We start from the raw sequence: 19289 nt of genomic DNA on the forward strand, positions 1-19289 counted from the left end.
ATACTGAATGCTAATTAGTAAAAAAAAAAAAAAAAAATCTATTTTGCAAGTCAACGTGCACATAGTATGAGATTCATATATTCCTACAAAAATCAAACTAAATCATATGTCAGAAAGTGATGTTAAATTGAAGCCAGACATATTTACTTGTTTCAAGATGTGAAGGTAGTCGTAACAAAACCCGATGATATTAGATGAGATGTCATCATCTTCGTGAATTAGCAGTTGCAACATTAGGGCCACTTTTGCTTCAATAGCTTGCAGAGTGTCTTGAGCACTCTTCATATCACCATTTTTTATCAGTTTAGTCCAACTAGCTATTAATGCTTGCCCCATCCCATTGACCAGCTTCGAAAATCTGGCCAGAAAATCCACGTCATCTTCCTGCAAAAAAACCCAGATATCCGATTACAAACACTAGCAGAGCTCATGTTTAAATGCCATGAGTATGTACATGACTAGTATCCATGTCTAACATGCAGAAGTAAAACCAACATTTGTCTCCTAGATGGAAAGTACAATTGCCTGGTTTGTTTCCCCCGGGGGAATGGAGAGAGACTAATCAAAGCAATGCCAGATTTGGCTGTCCTATTATACAACAGTAGCTTACTTCATCTCTTCAGGTTAGTTTCTTTTTTTACTTTAAAGCAAGAAGCAGGTTCAAAATAAAAGCAGAAGCATATACCTACCATAAATTTTAGGCTGTATAAGAGGAAAATCTTTTTATGGGAAAACTTCAAAGAATTAACAGCTGTAGCTCACTTCAGAAATACTGATAACGACTAACTTTCAGTACTGCCTGTTAGTTAGTATCAAATATTTATGGCTTGCTTTTGCTGAAATACATAGATCAGAACTGAGAAATATCCCTAGATCAGCCACCCCAAACAGATGCTTTGCTCCCTGCCATAACTGTACAAAAGCAGAATAACAACAGGTCTTCCTTAGAGAGACTGATACAAGATTTTTAGAGGAACACCTCCTGAATTGATGAACGCACATTTTCTACATTCTAGGAGGAACACAAATTTGACAAAGGCTTCAAAATGAAGAGACAACTGCCTTGCAATCTAAGGACTACCGCTTTGTAAGGATTGGTTACTCTTTCTCCATGGCAGGGAGCAAACAGCTGTTCCTTAAACACTGCAACTGCCAGGGAACGTGTGTTTGGTTAGTAGATATATTTTTCCAGCTTACAGATAGGAATTTCAAGCCTTACGTCTGACGGTGCAGACACACAGAACAGCATATGTACTCTTATGAAAGCTCTCTCCCCTACCTCATTATGCACAGCTGATCTAATGTCTCATCCTAAAAAACTCTACCCTGGCTACAATACCTACTACAGAATCGTGCAGAAAAGAAGACTCAAGGCAATGAAACACAGCAGCAGCATTAACAGTAAGCACAACATGCTTTAGGAGAGGAACAGGAGTTACATCATATGTTGCTTCTAAAATTAAAAACTCCTGCTGAGGACAAACAAAATGCAGTGTGTTTTAAATGAATAAGGAATATTAATAACAAGCTGTTAATTTAAGTATGAGAAAAGTGTAAGAAGCATTTAGCTGTGATGCAGAAGCACAATGAATTCTCCCTAATCTGTGGACTCAGTTTTATAGTTTTCTGTTCATTTGCTTATTTAAGAACCGCCAGAAACCTACCACTCATTCCGACTGTAAAAAAATCAACATACGAACCTGATCAATACTGAAGAGGCCAGCAGACTGCAACACTTGACATAAAGATTCAACCAATTTTGTTTTATCAATTGGGTCCATTCCCTTATTTACAATTTCAAACAAACAATCACACGCTTCTTCCCGGAGAACTTCCACAGACATGTGACCTAGCAGCATATTTATAAACCTTCAAAGAATAAAAATTATTTTTATAAGTACATAGTAGCATATTATAGAAGCTTTGTATTATTTGTGTACATATTTATAATGGTTTCTTTTTATAAGATGGTTTTAAAGTGTATTGTACTGACTAAACCCAGCATTTTATACATTTTAAGGAGAACCCAGCAAACTGTGTAGTGTCTATTTCGGCCATTATATCAATTTGGCTTGCAAAGTCAATCCCTCTACTAAAAAAAACAAAACAACAAAACTCCAGAGATTTGTATACAATTAAAGTCCTTTTTCAAAGACGAGTTTTAATTCTGTTTCATAGAAATACAGTCAGCACGCTATCAAGGTTATTTTTGCAAACATATTCCACCAAAAAACCCTTACCTTTCATTGGCTATCAGGCTCAAATCTATCCAGGATACATAAGCTCCAACTACTTCAAGGCACTGGCATGTCAACTCTGAGTTATTATATTGATAGTTTTGTAAGATTTGGTACCATGATTCCACCAAACTCGGAATGCACTGTTCCCTCATGGTATCTTTTAACAAGGTGTTCCTACGAGCCTCCTATCAATAAAGAAAGAGGATAAATCAGTCTTGTCATAGATTAGCATCTTGTCAAATTAGTAGCATTTTTGCATCCACTACCAGACACCACTTGTCCTAGCAAGATAAACAAATCAGAAACCCAAAAAGAGCACTTATTTTTCTTGCAAGAAATAAAACCAAAATGCCCTAGTTTCCGCTCCTTTTTTCTACCACAATGCCCAAACACTGAAGAAAGGCAGACAAGGGGGAAAGTTTTCTAGATCATTAAAGGGATTTTTGATGCTAGGACTCCTTAGAACAGGCACTACAAGAAATCAACATTTTAAAATGAGTCAGTCTAACATTAAATTGGTTAACTCAGTGCATTAGTTTTTGTTTGCTAGCTCTTTGAGCAAAAAATACATTAACTGAAAAGTATGAAATCATAAAAAGCATTAAACAACATATGGCTTTTGGATCTAAACCACCTAATGTCTCTAAGGCAGAGTTGCCATAGGAAAAAAACACACCACTTCTGCAAGTCTTCTGCTCTAATTAAAGAGAGCTTTTTGAAGGTTGAAAACAAATATCAACGCAAAATAGTAACTTGCCTCTGATGTATGAACGACATCCCGGTCTACCAGCTCAGCATCAACAGCCATCAGGATTCTGAGGTACATATCCACGCCTCGTGGATTAAGGTCAACTACTGACAGAATATCAAAAAAAAACTTGGGCCATTTTGTGAGATACTCAGTAACAAAAAGCAATGCAAAGACTTGTGCTGCTTTGTTGCGAATAAAAGTCTTCTCAGGCTGGGAATTCAGCATCTGGTAAAAACAAGATATTTTAATTGTATATTCTTATTAGAGAAGAATGATATATGCTTGTTGATGTCTGTATAGTGATTAATGTACTAACTCTCTTCCTGGCTGATGTCCATAAAAAACCTTACTTTTCCAAGGATTTTGATGCAAACTTAGCTAAATTGTAATGAAACAGGGAAAACATTCTCTCTGGGTGATACAGTCCTAAGCCTTTCATTCAGTACTAAGACATTAAGTGTACTATTCAAAGACTAAAAGCTAATTTGTTAGTTTGGTGAAAGGAGTAAATAGGAACTTCCAGAAAACAAGTTACAGTCCTCTTGTAGCTAGCTCGTGCCTAAATTAGATGTTAGCTTTAAGAATAACACAGAAAGTTTCTAAATCTAAGCTCACTGGGGGAGGCATCTACCACTACCAATCTCTCTCTCCTTCCCCTTTTCCATAAACTCCTCCTAAATAAAAGTTTGTCACAAATAAAAATTAAAAGCAATTTAATCCATTTCACAACAATCTGTTATTTTTCAAGTTGTGTTATATTCCACTTCCTACTGTTAAACTTTCTACAAACAAAGCAACTATGCTAATTTCCAGTGCAGAAGTGGAATGGTAACTAGATAATGGCAGGTATGTGCAAAGACTTCCATCAGCCCACTTCATGGTTCTGCTGATTGAAAACTCTTGGGTCCAGCTGGTGGTACATGTTCAGCTGAAGTAACTAATTCCACAACTAAGAACAGCCAGTACTCTGCCATAGTATTAACAGAAGAGCAATGCTGTTCATTCATAAACATCTGCTAGTATTCTAAGTAGACAGGAGTTAGGCCAGGAGGGTCTTAAAAAGAGAATTACTCCTCCTCCCTCAGACACTCAGGAACATCAGGAATCTGGATTATACTTCTCTAAAGGGAAGCTTTTAATACTCCTTATTTCACACACAACTGATTAGACCACAATCACTATCCAACGTAAGAGTATCATATTTAGTAACAAGTTCAAGCAGACTTCTTTACAACATCTGATTTAAAGAATTTCTAATAAAGATTAGCATGTTAAAAGCTTTTAACCATCAGATACCGGATGTCCTCAGGAAGCCATCTTTAAACTCAAGTGACAGATTAAACTTTCAGCCCACACTCAATGCCTTACGTTAGACTACTATGTAAGACTGCTGTGAAGGGACGTACTTACCTGCGCTTGCAGCCATGTTATGAGTGTTTCCCTAATTAGCTGCTGCTGGACTTCAGTAAGTTCAGAGTATCTGAAACAAAGCATGAGATCAAAATACAACTGCTTTATGACAAGCGCAACATTCAGTAACGCAACAACTCTTCTAATATTGCATACAATATCGCACATTAATGTAAATGAAAGGTTCCTAGAAAAGGACTTTACACAGCTATTTGCATGTTAAAATTTTGAGTCAAAAACAAGGAAAACCATTTTGCCCTTATTAATGGATTACATTTTGAGGCACTAGTCTCCTATACTGGAGTAGAAGCTTGAAATTTTGCAGGAAGGCTGCTCTATCAGGGACAGGACTTATGACCCTCAAAAATACACATCTGACCATAAGCCATGGGAAGAAGGAAAAAGACATCTGTATATGCTCAGACTTTTTGCTACACGTTAAAGACTGTCAATAGTGAGCGCAAGGAAGTCATTCACTGATCTGACTACAGTACATTTATTATTAGACATATGTCAAGACAAAAACAGCAAATGAGTAATTCTGCTTTACATCATGGATAAAGTCTGGGCAAAATTCGACATTATAACCAGCCCACCTCAAATACTATCCACATAATCTGTTCTTTCCCAGCACCGGCTAAGCTGAGCATACTCTCCTTACGACAGAGCTAGCTACAGCTTTGGTACAGTCCCTAAGAGGAATGACTGCTCGGCTGAATGTGACTCCAGTGTTCCTGTCACAAGTCATGAAGGAGAAGAAAAAAGCAACCCCACTGAAAACGCTCAGAGAAAATAAGAAGCAGGAAAACAAGAGAAAACATACTCAGGAAGCAGATGACAAGAGTAGAACAAGCACAGGAAGATGGACAATGAGGTATAATCAGTTAAATAAAAAAGACAGAAAGTTAAGTCTTTCATCTTTGCTGATATGTATTTGCAAAAATCAGTCACAAAATACACCTTATTCCTGTCTAAAGCCCGAACCACATGGTCAGTGTATTGCAACTAGCCACGATGATATTCCAATAGGCAGACACTTCTGCCACAGTGTTCTGACCAAAGGAGCCTAAAGTGTGGGAAAAAAAAAAAAAAATACTGTCCCACGCAACGAAAGTCACATTATTTCAAAGTATTTTTTTCCTAAAACTATGATTCTATGAAAACACCACACAGTGAAAAGACTACTTTCTCTTAACGCCTCTGCCATGGTTACTGAATGAATAGGGCTTTGTCTGAAGTCCAGGACTCTGTACTGAGCAAGGCTGCTGCCTGCAGGATTCTTCTGCAAAAACCAGTGAGAGTACAGAATAAGGCTTGAATCTCCAGAAAGGAAGGGCTAAGTAAGTTTCAAGTAATCCTTCGTAACTGGGTCTGTGTTGGGCCATACACAGGTGTTAAGACTAGTGAAGTAGAGCATTCTGATCAGAACCCAAATGCTGCTCAAAATCCAACTACCTCTCTCTCAGCAAAGGTGAAGAAATACAAGAAAGTCCTCTGGACTGGATTAAAGCCATCTCACCAGTCCCACCAAGATGACAGATACCATTTAAAGTTTCTTTGTGAGCAGAATAAAAAGGGAAAATTAAATAGATGTGTATGGCTGGTGTCAAGAAAGATTACTCACTTGAACTTAATTTGATGTTCCAGAACTTGAAAGCAAAAGAACTTGATGTGATCATCACTAGAAAAGAAAAGAAAACTTTGTTACTAGTGGCAACATGGTACGCTTCTCTGGGAAGAAAAAATTCCTCAAATATTACACCCAGGTGGTCCCTTCGGCAAATCAAGAATTATTGTGCACCAAAAAAAACCACTACAGCTCTTAGTTCAAAGCAAAAAAGACAAATGCTTGAGCAACTCATCTGGTAAAAATGAGCAACTGTTAAACTAATACTTGTATTTGCTATTATAATCTTTTTTTTCTACAGCCACCAATTTGTTATGCTTTGATTTCGGTACTGAACATACAAAACTACAATACCCATTGTATCTTGCCTTTATAGAAACCTGTCAGGCTGCAATAATACATTCGGGGTCCGTCAGTATACCAAGTGCAAGTTAGACACTGTGTCTTAAAGAGCAAAGCTAAAGACAAACTGAGGTATAGATTAGGAAGGGACAGTCCACGTGCTATGTAGTTTACATAAGTTTTTTATCTTATCTAAAAATTGTAACAGCCAATGTATTTTGCTACAGATTATAAAATGCTATTTTCAATTTTTTTTGTGGTTTTATTAATTACCGCACACTCTATTGCAGTCAGAAGTTTTAATAAATCATTTACAAGAAAGCACTCACTATAAATCACTGTTGTTATTCAGGAGATATACATCCCTCTGTTTCCTTCCAACCCTGATTCTTTTGTGATACAGCAACAGCCTAGTTTTTGAGATCTAAACACACAACTTTGTGCAAAAATAGTGGTGACTACGCACTCTTTGCATCTTGAAAAATGGGATGGCCTTCTCCATAGAATAGAGGCAAGGAACTACTTTTGAGATTACTGCACGTAAAGCCCATATTCTCGCAATGGGGAATTTTCAGCACTCATCCCCGAAAGACAGCACTAGAACTCATTCTTTTTTCCTAGATTTAATAAAACAGCAGCCTTCAGGCTACTAAATTAATATGGAGTTTTATTTATACATTGCTCTTCCTTGAAACGCATTATACAGAAACCGCAGATCAACCATGATACTAAAACCAGCGTGAACACCATATTTCAGCATTTCAGCAATTTACAGTGTGCCTGTCACGCTGTAGAGCTAAAACCAGACACAAACATATTCCTAATGAAAATAAGCAATGATTCTTATTTACATTACCTGTATATACTCTGAGCTAACGCTTCTGCACAGACTTGCCAAGCATCCTGAGATATCTTCAGCTGCTCAAAGTAGGCCAGTGCCTGCAAACATCCAAGTAAGTTTCATTTAATAAAAAGAACAAACCACACGGCAAGACATCTTATTCACATTTAGACTCCCAATTAAACAGCTCTCCTTCAAAAAACCAAACAGTATTTGGATACATCCAAGTATTTATATGGCTCCCGAATTCCCATAACACAAGTGTTTCTTCAAATGCTAGTATCATAGGTACCCATTTCCACTTTACATTCAACACAAAGATTTTTGTTACTTGCATACAAAAGTCATAGAATCAGAAACGTTGAGATCAGAAAGGACCTCTGGAGACAGGGCTGACTACAGGAAGTTGCTCAGAGCCTTTACGTTTAGGTAGAAATTCACATCCAAGTTAAAATTCCTTCCGCAAACCCTAAAGAGGAAGTGATTTAGATTTTTCACTAAAAACAACTCACTATTTTTGTTGCAATACTTTGGCTGTACTCTACACCTCAAGCTCAAGAAACAAATACCTTGACTCAAGTCAAACACTGATCACCTAATAATTGTCAGTTGATGAATCTATTTCAGAGGCTGGAAAAAACTCCTACCAAATTTTAGACAACCAAGTTGCTTATCAGAACTTCTAAGTAGTTTTTGACAACAGTTTACTTGATCTAATTGCTTTAAGATTTAGTGTGGCCTGTTTTATAAAACAGTCAAGTAACTTTTGAAACAGAGATTAGGTAAACAACATTATTCCAATTGTATGAATGCATGTGTTTCGAGACTTTTTTTGACTGTTGGGTTTTTTTGGGTTTGTTTTTTTGCATTGGTTCGTAATTGTTTCCATTCACCAAAGTAATTTCTCTAAGTAATTATTCAGTGAGTTGAAATAAGTTAGTACAATAAGAACTCACTTCCTACTGGTTGTACTGGTAATTTTCTTATACTGAACAGTTTTACTAGAAATTGTTTGATACTTCTTTTATATGCTACATCTTACACGATTAATGAAAAGGTAAGTCACCTTTTATTATAAAATTCTTCAAAATTAGTAGAGACACTGCATAGTTGAAAAGGTCAATAAATCTGAAGGCTTCAAATTTTACAGTGGTATTCTTTTAAAAGAACACTAAAGATTAGTTATATCAATCCTTTCAAAAAGGACAAATACCCAGAACCAACATATTTAACAGGCTGCTTAGCAACACTAGGCTGCATCAAACTATATTTTTAACTGTCTTGTACATTCCAGGGGTTTTTTTATGAACACAAACCCAAGGTATTAACATCCTCATTTCTGAAAGGTTTTACTGGAGGTTGTCTTGTAGGCAGTTGAATCAACTTGATAATTAATCAGTAAGCAGAAATATTTACTCATTAAATAGTTATATAAATTGTAATGTCTTTTCACAGGAGCATCTCTCTTATGAAGTAACTGTTACCCACATACCATGATTACTTACTTAACCTACTCTATGTTAAGACAAACTTCTCTACAGTTAAAAACACACACTTCATGAAGAGACACTAAAGGTAAGTAATCCATTCAAATAAAAAAAATACACCTAAGAATTCAAAGGGCAACTGCAAGCAACTCATTGTTTCAGTGGCTGCTTTTCATACTACGGGAACCTACGTAAGCAGCTGAGCAACAAGTAAAAAGAATTGAAAGGACCAAAAAATGTCAGAGCCCAGAAAAATAAATTCTATGCATGTTAAGTGTAATTTCACAGAATTGGTGACACACAACCTTCAACTCACATGCTCGTGACATGGCTTTGTTTTGTACTTGCCATCATTAAACCCTATGTATTGGTTAACCAAAAAACTCCCAAACCCTCATCCCCCCCAAGAAAAGATGAGACTTTTGCACTGAAACAGCACCCCCAATTATAAGATAGATAAGCAAGAGAATTACATACTCTCTGTCTGAAGTCCGCATCAGCATTTGGGTTCAGCCCTAAAAGGGCTTGTTCATCCATCTCTATTGCTGTACTCTTTGTTTCCTACACGTAACTGGTTTGCCCACTTCTTCTAGAGGGGAAGCCACAATCATCTGCAAATACAGAAAGAGAAATTTTATTTTCTCAGCAGAACAACAAAAATTAAAAGCAGGACAGCAACAACCACAGCAGTTTGCCCACAAACCTCAAACACATAGCATGTACTCCACCAAAACATGAACGCACATACTTCTGATACACATATCAGAATTCTAAGTCCCTTCATAAACTTTTAATAGTACTAAACTTCATTGAATAAGGAAAATATAAAGTGTCCATATATTTCAGTTATCTTGGAAAGAGCTAATTTAATCTTAATTAACAGAGAAATGGTGTGATGTATACTATTCAACTGAAAGGCTTGAACTCGAATTTCAAGCATGCAGAGGTTTCAGCAAGATACGACATAAGCACAAATCTGCTACTTAAATGATAGACCGCTGTATTTTTTTTTTCCCCACCACAAACTTCACAACTGCAAAAGAAGTCTCTACTCATCTCTACAATATTGTTAAAATGCTTGTAAACCCGTTTATGAAGTATTTCCCCCAGGGAGACAAGGCTATTAGCAGGTTTTTCTTCTAAAGCAAGCGCACACACGAGAAGTCACAGAAATTAACCACAAAATACATCACACTGAGTTGTTAACAAAGTTTTCTGTTCCTACTATCAGGTGCCGATTTACTAGCAATGATTTTTATTTAGGAAATTCCGTGTAAAATTAACAAGCAAGCTAGACAAACGTTCTAAAGATGATGCACCTCTACAGGCTGCTCTGTAATGCTTTGGTAAAACACAGTGGATTAAAAAAAAAAAAAAAAATCTTTGTCAAATACTAGGATGCTGTAAAACAGCAAGAGGGGACAAAAACCCCTCTATCCTTCAAAATCCTGCGCCCCCCGCCATGGTAACATGGTTAATTAGGCCTGAAATAAGGCCTTGTTACATAAGTATGGAGGAGGCAGGGGAAAGGAAGACAGACAAGAGGAAGAGATGAAATAAAGGAGCTGGGGTTTGAAGCTGCCTACATGCCTATAGGTAGGACTTCCGATTTCTTAGTATTGTGCACGATCTGCTGCTCACCCTCCCCCACTGGAAGAAAGGTGCCACAGCGACAACTGACAGCGAGCATGCCTGAAAAGGAGCCCAAAATTTAACATGGTAACAGACAGACACTTCTATAAAATTCAGTACAGAATACACTCTAACAAAATGCATCATCAAAGGCAATTTAGTAAGTAAAATTGAGTTCGTACCCAAAAAAATTTGCAGGTTGTGGCAGTATAGAAACCAGAAAATCTGGAACAAAGCGATGACTCGTGGCAAAACAAGCTTCACGCACTGCCTTACAACACAGACCAATCCCGCTCAGGGTCAAAACCTTAAGGGATTAAAGTTGCTCTGCCCAGTCTTCTCCCCCCGCCGCGTCCCCAGCCCCCAACTTGTTTTCCCCATAATCGATATCCAAACCAGCCAGATTAAAATAAGGTAAAATACTGCAGGCAAAATGATTTTTTTTTTTTTTTTTTTAAAACAGCATTTTTCGATTAGGGTCTGGTCCAGAGTTATACAAACAGAACTATTTAATATACAGAAGCATATTTTTGGCATATTTTCTTGCTGATATCACTACATTCTCTGCCCAAAAGGCAGTAATCTTCTACACCTGGGTGCCAAGTTTTGCTATTAAAAATAATGTGGCTCAAACATGTATTCTCTTCACTTGTTTAGCTAACAGCAATGCCAACCAGTTCTACTAATTTTGTATATGCTACATGAGCGTATTTAAAATTTTACCTTCTACCATATATAATTTTTTAATAGTTTCAGCTTGACTAGCCAACTCTAGAAGACAATTAATGAGATTCTTTGAATGAGCCTTTTGAAAAAGCTAACAAAATAGTTTCTCATGCTGTATGGTTTTAGTTAAGCAGACAGCTTTTCCACCACAAATACATTTTACCGGCCAGCTACACTTGAAAAGCAAAATTGAACTGCAATTTTAGTACTTACAGTTCACAAAATCCACTGCAAGATACACTCAGCTATACCATCAAGTGTGTCATTACAGCAAGTTTTATTTTAAAACATAATCAATAACATTAATAGTTAATATGCTGCTGTGTAGAAAGTATTGTCTTATTTATGTGGAGATGCTTTTTTTCTTAAGCAGTACACTGTGTTGGGTGGCAAACTGATCTTACTATGATTAGGAGGGTGCAGTTCCTTCACGGTGAAGTAATCCAGGTATATGTGTATCTCATTAGGATAGTTTATTCCCTTTCACATATTAAATACTCATAAATACACTTGATAGTAAAGACTGCTGGCATATAGGAAAGCTGGAAAAAATTGTAGTCGCGATTCAAGTAGGGAAGACTGCCCAGTTTAACAGTACTAACATGGTTAAAGGTGTGAAACTTGGGTCTGGATATGCCCCAATAATGGAAGCATTTTAAATACGGACCCTAACCATGGGAACAACTAAAGAAGATTTCATTTACAGCACTCATTTTAGATATGTACAAGACTGCAGTAGCACACAGGGAGCTAGTGACATGCTTCATTTTAATTCCCTCGAGTCTTCTCTCTAGTAAAACAAAGACACTTAAAGATCATCTTTCACATCCTTTTTTCATCCGTTTGGCTGCAGATTTTGAGCATATTTACAGACTCTTCGGCTCTAGAGCCTTTACGCTGACCCAAGAGGCGGCTAAAACGAGCAGCTGTGTCATTACAGCTACTTTGAGAACTTCTCAACTGGACTGGAAAGTTTTTCTTGCTAGAAGTGACACGTTAGGCCTTCATTCCAGGCCCCCTCTGACTGGGCAGGAATTCCCCGTGGGGAGCAGGGCCTCCTTGCAGCCCCGCCCCCCCCCCCCAGCTGCCCGAGGAGGGTGACCGGACACTCGCACCCCACCGCCTCCGGGCCTGCGGCGAAGACACCGGAGCCGCGCCCCGAGCCCCTCAGCACTCCCCGCCAGGGGCAGCGGAACATGGAGGTGCGGGGGCGGTCCCTCCCCTCACGCAGCAGCCCAGCAGCTTGCGGTTGCTTCCACCCCCCACCGCAGGACGGCCACGGAGGCGGCTCCCGCAACACAACCTACCGCGCACGTTAGAACGGAAAAACACTGGTATTTCTCGCGGCGGCGGCATGCACGCAGCCCCAGCACCCCCTCCCCCCCACCTGCTCACGGAGGGCCGGCCCGGCGCGGACCAGCCGACAGCGTCTCTCCCATCCCCCCCCTCCCCTCCCCCGGAGCCTCGCGGCGGCGGGGGCGGCGCCGCGCTGACTGGAACCGGCCGCGCGCGACGCGAGGCAGCCCGCCGCCACCTCAGCGGCGCCGCCCCCTCCCCACGCCAGGCTGAGTCACCCCGCGCCGCGTGTCGTGTCCCGTCCCCGTGCCCCCACCGCCGGTACCTTCCCGGTCACTCCTCCATCGCGGCGGGCCGCCGGCTCCCACCCCCGCAGCTCCGCGGCCGCCACGAGCATAGGGAGCGGGCTTGGGCCTGGCCGCACCGCCCCAGCTGGCGGCGGGAGGAGGAGGAGGAGGAGGAGGAGGAGGAGGAGGAGGAGGAGGAGGAGGAGGAGGCCCTCGCGCGGGCGGAACGACCTCCTGGAAGGGAAGCTGCCCCCGCCCCTCGGCCGGGCCGGGCCGGGCCGCCCCGCCACAGGACTACGGCTCCCGGCGTGCCGCGCGGCGCCCTCACCGCCGGCCCGGCCCCCGCCGCGCCGCGCTCACCTCCCCTCACCGACGAGGCGGCCGGGCGCGCCGGGACGTGCCGCCGCCCCGGCCCCGCGGCACCCTGGGAGCCGTAGTCCCGCCCCCTGCGGCGGGAGGCGTGGCCTTGGGGGCGTGGCCTGCAGCGCCCCGCCTCCCCCTCCAGGGCCGTTCTCCGTTACTGTCGGCACCCTCGCGGCGCGGCGGGGCTGTGGCGTAACCGGGCGCGTGCGTGTTTGCAGAATCCGAGTTAAAAGTAAAAAAAAAAAAAGACTAGATGCCAATAACTGCAGCGGCAAGCCGCGCCCGTGAAAAGCGGGGCCCCATCGCACCGCCCACGGCGGCAACCAGCGACCCCGGTCTCCCGCGGGGGAGAAGGGTTCCCCCGGCGACGCGAGCGGGGCCGGCGGGAGACGCAGTCACGCACAGCCGAGCCTCTCCCTCCCGGCGCCGGGACCACGCGGGCCCGCGGCACTGCCGGCCCCGGTGCGCGGGGGAGCACGAGCCCCCGCCGCCGGCCAGGCCCGCTCCACGCCACGCGGCCCCCACCGACCCGGAATCCAGTGCCGGCTGCCGCGGGCGGAGACTGACGGCTGCCTCCTCCAATGGCGCTCTCCTCCCAGCCAATGGGCGGCGAGGACGGCCGGGGGCGGGGCTGCCGGCGGGTGGGTGACGGGAGGCGGCGGCACACGCGGCCTTTCCTTTCCTGCGGGCCGCGGAGGAGGCAGCGCCATGAAGGCGTCGGGCACCGTGAGAGAGGGCCGGGGCGCGGCGGGCGCGGCCGGGACCGGCACTGGGACCGGTACCGAGGCGGCCGTTGGGAGGGCGGCGGCGCGGGCTTGCGGCGCTCGAGAGCGGCCTCTGCGCGCCCGAGCGGCCCTGCCTGGCGCGTGAGGGAGGCGAGCAGCCAACATGGCGGCGGCGCCGCTCCCGCGAGAGGCTTGAGCAGGCCGCGCCGCCCCGGGGCGGGGGACGCGGGCGGCACAACTGGGCCCGTGGGGCGATCCGCCCGGTCCGGTGGGCCCTCTCTTCCGCTTCCCCTGGGCTGGGCTGCTCTCGCCGCGGTTCTCGTACGTGGGGCCGCGACGCCTTCCCCGGCTGGGCCGGTGGCGGGCGGGACCGGCGGCTCCGCGGCCGCTGGCCGGTGGAGCGGGAGGACTCACGCTGCTGGCGGCCTGTCTTTTGTCTCCCTTCAGCTGCGGGAGTACAAGGTGGTGGGGCGATGCCTGCCCACACCGAAGTGCACGACCCCTCCTCTCTACCGCATGCGGATCTTTGCTCCGAACCATGTTGTTGCCAAGTCCCGGTTCTGGTACTTCGTTTCTCAGCTGAAGAAGATGAAGAAGTCTTCTGGAGAGATCGTGTACTGTGGCCAGGTGCGGGATTAAAAACCTAAAATGTGGGAGATTTGTAAGGAATTGCAGCTGGTATACGTGGAAGGAATTGACATAAAGCGCTGTTACTGGGGGTGAGATTGAAATTAATTTATGCTTCAGTTGCTGTGAAGCTGAGTGACAGATTCGTTTTTTCAAAGTGACGGTATATGTCTAGTAAACTAAAAAGAAACTTAACTTCCTGATATTTCAGAGTTATGAACTATGCCGCTCGTCAGTGCTGCTGTTAGGTTCTTATGCTTGCTTCATTGTGGAATATACCTTTTAAGAGCAATCCTGACGTTCGTAATCCTAGGAAAGTAGGTATTTGTATGTTCACACTCCTCTACCTTGGTGCTTAAAGGTCATTCTTTAGAGCTGAAATCTTGTGTGTATTTTTCTTTCCACACTGAATTAGTAAAACTCTTCACTCTGGATTACCAAGACTCGAATGTTGGTGTGGGGAAAGAGAGCAAATAGTTGTTTTTGACAATAAAATTTACCACAGTGGTTTCATCGGAGCTCAAAAATATTTATTCTTAAACTTGTAAAATGCAAATGATCTACTCTCGCTAACTACTTTTGTGCTCTTGTGTAATTCCAGGTGTACGAGAAGTCCCCTCTGCGGGTGAAAAATTTTGGTATTTGGTTGCGCTATGATTCTCGTAGTGGAACTCACAACATGTACAGGGAGTACAGGGATTTGACCACGGCCGGTGCTGTCACTCAGTGCTGTAAGTACATGTAACTGTTTGAGGCACAAAATGGTAGGACCGGTACAAGATTAAATCTTCAGCTGGATATAAAGTGTGCTGACTTGATCTGTGATAACTGAAACAGTGGGAAAATAACGTGAGGAGTTCCCGGAGAAGTCCATAGATGTTTATGTATGATGTATGCGGTACCTTATTCGTTACCACTCTTTGTACAACAGTTCCTCTAGCTGAAAACATTCCCACTTCATCTTGGTGTGACTTTCTAGAATTCTAGTAGTGAGTTTTGCTATACAGACTGAAGAGTCTCATGAGCCTTTGCGTGCTGTATATATTCCTTGCACTATATTTATAGTTTTAAAATAATTGAGTATGCCTTCCCAAGTCTTGTGTAGAGAATATTTCAGATACCATGTAGAACGTACTAGTGTCTGCCCTTTGGAGAGCAAGAAAAACAAATCACAGGGAAAAAAAATCTGTATTGCTCCAAGATCTTGTTGCCTTGGATCAGTCAGAATTAAAGGTCGTCCCAATTTCAGTCTGTTATGTGAGGTACTTCAGGGGCAGACCATTCGTATAGCTCATGCTGTTGATACTTGAATCTAGAAGTGTTATAAACACTGGAGAATGCACATAAAAACCCAAAGAATATTGTTCTTAATAATGATATTCTTGTCATGTGTGCAAATATTAAATGTATCTTGTCGCCTTTCAAAAGCTGAAGTGCTGTTGGAAGTGAAATTTAAGGTTCTACATTAACTTACAATAATTCCTGTTTAACATACTGAAGGACTGTTTAAGAGACCTGAGAACTTAATTTGTCATCATACAATGACTTTCATACCTTTACGTTCAAGAATGCTGTTGACAGGTAAGTTTTTAATAGGTATGTTAGATCTTCATGGGAAGCATTGTAAGCACAAGAGTATTTCAACAGATGTGTCTTGTGGAACGAGCTATGGGCATCGTGATTTGAAGGCAGTGAATTTTCACTGCTGTTGGGAGGAGTTTTCAGGTAGCCCGTGTACAGATGGCTCCCTCCTGTTCTGAAAGGCTAATTATGTGGGCAAAGTATCAATTCACATTTCTGTCACTTGCCAATTTTAAGAAGAGTAAAAGTAATCTCAGATCCCACCTCTACTCGCACTTTCCTTTTGGAGGGGAAATTTTTTTGAAGTTCCTGTCTTTCCAGTGATTGTATTTCAGTGTGGATTCTGAATCACAGTTTTCTTGTGCAGAAAATTAAATAGTCCCATGAAGATTGCTTCTGTACATGTGTACCTTCTTGAATTAATGCCAGAAGAATAAGATGGCACTTTCTTGGAGGAGTTCGGTTAGGAGTTCCAGGAAGAATTTGCTGCTGCCTGTTGGTTCCATGATATTTCTGCCATGTCTTTAGACACTGAAACCAGTGTGATTAAGTAGAATTGATCAGAAATTTTAAAAGTTGTATAGTACTATAAACACATCCTGAAAAGATGGTAGTAAGACTTTTGAACTGAAAATTTCTTAATATTTATTTTTAATGCATTCTCTTGTTACAGACCGCGACATGGGAGCCCGTCATCGTGCCCGTGCTCACTCTATTCAGATCATGAAAGTTGAGGAAATTGCTGCTAGCAAGTGCCGTAGACCGGCAGTCAAGCAGTTCCATGTAAGTGAAGTAACACTGCAGTGGCTGGTGGGTCCTGGTCTAACGTTGGCCTGGAAGCGGGGAGCTCTCTTGTCTGGTACAGGTTTGCTTTGCAGGCGAAAATAGGGAGGGAACCAAACTTCCGTGCATAGGTTTACAATTAATGTTACGTTATGATCAAGACTGTTAATGCTGGAACTGTTTGAAAGAAAGTCAGACTAAAACGAACACGTATTATGTTGCAGAAAACTTGCCTTTAACAGGCATTTCTTCGAAAAAGAACAGCAAAGCTAAGGCATCTGTTAGCTCCTGTGATGTACATCTAATCTGTGGATGCGTTGCTTCTCTACACATAAGTTAGCAATTGAATATAGCTTAGCTATTTATTGCAACCTATTTTTCTGTTGTTCATCTAATATCTCAGTTAACATGGAAATGTTTTTTATTGCAGGATTCTAAAATCAGGTTCCCTCTGCCGCACAGAGTTCTGCGTCGCCAGCACAAACCACGTTTCACCACCAAGAGACCAAATACTTTCTTTTAAATACGAAAAAGTGCTGTCAACTCTGTGTTGTAATAAAGGTCTTATGTGAACTGTTGACTCCCAGGTGTCTTTTGGAAACGGTGTGCTGGATACCTAGGAGTCCTCTTTGCTACTCTTTATTTTCTGTGAACTATTGGCAGCCTCCTGTTCACAGCCGTGATTGCCTTGAAACAGGTGAATGTTTCTGGTGCTGACTTAAATTACCACAATATCCTATCACTAAACCAAGATTTTAATAACCAGCTTTTCCAGGTCAGAGTAAGGCTGTTGTCGAGCAGCTATAAAATCCTATGTCAGGCATGCTAAGTAAATACGGTTGAATTCAGGAAGAAGGCAGCTTTTTGTGCATGCAGAACTCAAACTTGTGAGCTGTAAGAATAAAGACCTCATAACTTCAGGTTAGCTGCTTGGAGTTTTAAGCATTTAAAGCCAAAACTTTAGTTCTAACCTGAACATGGTCAAAGATGTAGAATGGCAACCTCGTATGAACAGATGAGAAGGCTGAGGTGCTCAACAACTCTTTTGTCTCAGTCTTCACTGCCAACCTCTCTCCTCGCCCCTCCCCAGTTGATGGACTGCAAGATGGGGACCAGAGGGGCAAAGCCCTTCCCGCTGTAACGGAAGATGAGGTTCGGGACTACGTGAGGAATCTGAAGATCCATAAGTGTATGGGACCTGACAAGATGCATCCCAGAGTTCTGAGGGAACTGGCTGATGTAGTTGCCAAGCCACTCTCCATGATGTTTGAAAGGTCATGGCAGTCAGGGGAAGTCCCTGTTGACTGTAAAAAGGGAAACATTGTGCCCATTTTTAAAAAGGGTAGGAAGGATGAGCCTGGGAACTACAGACCTGTCAGCCTCTTCTCTGTGCCTGGGAAGATCATGGAACAGATCCTCCTAGAAGCTCTGCTAAAGCACATGGAGGACAGAGGTGATTTGAGACAGCCAGCATGGCTTCACCAAGGGCAAGTCCTGCTTGACCAACCTAGTGGCTTTCTGTGATGGCGTGACTAGATTGGTGGACAAGGGAAGAGCTACGGGTGTGATCTATCTGGACTTCTGTAAAGCCTTCAACACAGTCCCACACAACATCCTTCTCTCTAAATTAGACAAATACGGATTTGATGGGTGGACTCTTAGGTGGCTAAGGAATTGGTTGGAAGGTTGCAGCCAGAGGGTAGTGGTCAATGGCTTGAAGTCCAAGTGGATGCTGGTGACGCGTGGTGTCCCCCAGGGGTCCGTACTGGTACCGGTGCTGTTTAACATTTTCATCAGTGACTTAGCGAGATCGAGTGGACCCTCAGCAAGTCTGCAGATGACACCAAGCTGAGTGGTGCAGTTGACACACCAGAAGGATGGGATGCCATCCAGGGGGACCTGTAGGTGGCCAGCGGGTCAAGGGAGATAATTCTGGCCCTCTACTCCGCTCTGGTGAGACCCCACCTGGAGTCCTACATCCAGCTTTGGAGCCCCCAGCACAAGAAGGACACGGAGCTGTTGGAGCGGGTCCAGAGGAGGGCAACAAAGATAATCCAAGGGCTGGAGTACCTCTCCTATGAGGAAAGGCTGAGAGAGTTGCGTCTGTTCAGCCTGGAGAAGAGAAGGCTGCGGGGAGATCTTATAGCAGTCTTTCAGCACCTGAAGGGGGCCTACAGGAAAGACAGGGAAAATATTTTCAGCAGGGCTTGTGGCGATAAGACAAGGAGCAATGGCTTTAAACCGAGGGAGGGTAGATTTAGACTAGATGCAAGGAAGACATTTTTTACGATAAGGGTGGTGAAGCACTGGAACGGGTTGCCCAGAGAGGTAGTGGAGGCCCCATCCCTGGAAACATTCAAGGCCAGGTTGGACGGGGCTCTGAGCAACCTGGTCTAGTGGAAGATGTCCGTGCTCACTGCAGGGGGGTTGGGCTAGATGACCTCTAAAGGTCCCTTCTGACCCAAAGCATCCTATGATTCTGTGATCTATGATGTTACACATCATTCTGAGTTAACTCATGTATGTGTACGGAGGTGCCTGCACCTAGAAATGAAGAGTGACAAAGGGCTT

The 19289-nt window shown here is 43.1% G+C and overlaps 2 protein-coding genes and 1 non-coding gene across 6 annotated transcripts in view; 2 read left to right on the forward strand and 1 right to left on the reverse strand.

Moving 5' to 3' along the window:
- The window catches only part of XPOT (exportin for tRNA), a 29137-nt gene extending 16033 nt beyond the window's left edge, over positions 1-13104 (reverse strand). Inside the window, exons 1-9 of one of the 4 annotated variants that reach the window (XM_075427781.1) lie at positions 13000-13104; positions 9176-9309; positions 7227-7309; positions 6026-6082; positions 4402-4471; positions 2998-3216; positions 2241-2425; positions 1701-1869; positions 148-384 (exon numbers count right to left, since the gene is read on the reverse strand). In XM_075427781.1, coding sequence (XP_075283896.1) covers positions 148-384; positions 1701-1869; positions 2241-2425; positions 2998-3216; positions 4402-4471; positions 6026-6082; positions 7227-7309; positions 9176-9235 — 1080 coding nt within the window. In that variant the 5' untranslated portion in view covers positions 9236-9309; positions 13000-13104. Of the gene's footprint in view, positions 1-147; positions 385-1700; positions 1870-2240; positions 2426-2997; positions 3217-4401; positions 4472-6025; positions 6083-7226; positions 7310-9175; positions 9310-10512; positions 10537-12443; positions 12469-12677; positions 12920-12999 lie in introns of those variants that run through there. The other 3 variants (XM_075427780.1, XM_075427782.1, XM_075427783.1) reach the window with 3 other exon arrangements.
- A 516-nt stretch (positions 13105-13620) lies between these two features.
- RPL18A (ribosomal protein L18a) lies at positions 13621-17291 on the forward strand. The gene is made up of 5 exons (XM_075427784.1): positions 13621-13728; positions 14175-14354; positions 14956-15085; positions 16609-16718; positions 17149-17291. Exons 1-5 carry the CDS (start codon positions 13711-13713, stop codon positions 17239-17241), a joined length of 531 nt encoding a protein of 176 aa, XP_075283899.1. The 5' UTR covers positions 13621-13710; the 3' UTR covers positions 17242-17291.
- On the forward strand, positions 15691-15822 carry LOC142362343 (small nucleolar RNA SNORA68). Its single transcript, XR_012764970.1, has one exon. It is a non-coding gene; the product is annotated as a small nucleolar RNA SNORA68 (small nucleolar RNA).
- Positions 17292-19289: the final 1998 nt, after the last annotated feature.

The sequence above is a fragment of the Opisthocomus hoazin genome, chromosome 8, assembly GCF_030867145.1.
Source record: "Opisthocomus hoazin isolate bOpiHoa1 chromosome 8, bOpiHoa1.hap1, whole genome shotgun sequence".
NCBI lineage: Eukaryota > Metazoa > Chordata > Aves > Opisthocomiformes > Opisthocomidae > Opisthocomus > Opisthocomus hoazin.

What these genes read in the sequence shown, in the direction of transcription:
- RPL18A (XM_075427784.1), top strand. An exon ending in AGATCGTGTACTGTGGCCAG is followed by an intron (nt 14,355 to 14,955) that starts GTGCGGGATTAA and finishes GTGTAATTCCAG; the next exon opens with GTGTACGAGAAGTCCCCTCT. An exon ending in CGGCAGTCAAGCAGTTCCAT is followed by an intron (nt 16,719 to 17,148) that starts GTAAGTGAAGTA and finishes TTTTTATTGCAG; the next exon opens with GATTCTAAAATCAGGTTCCC.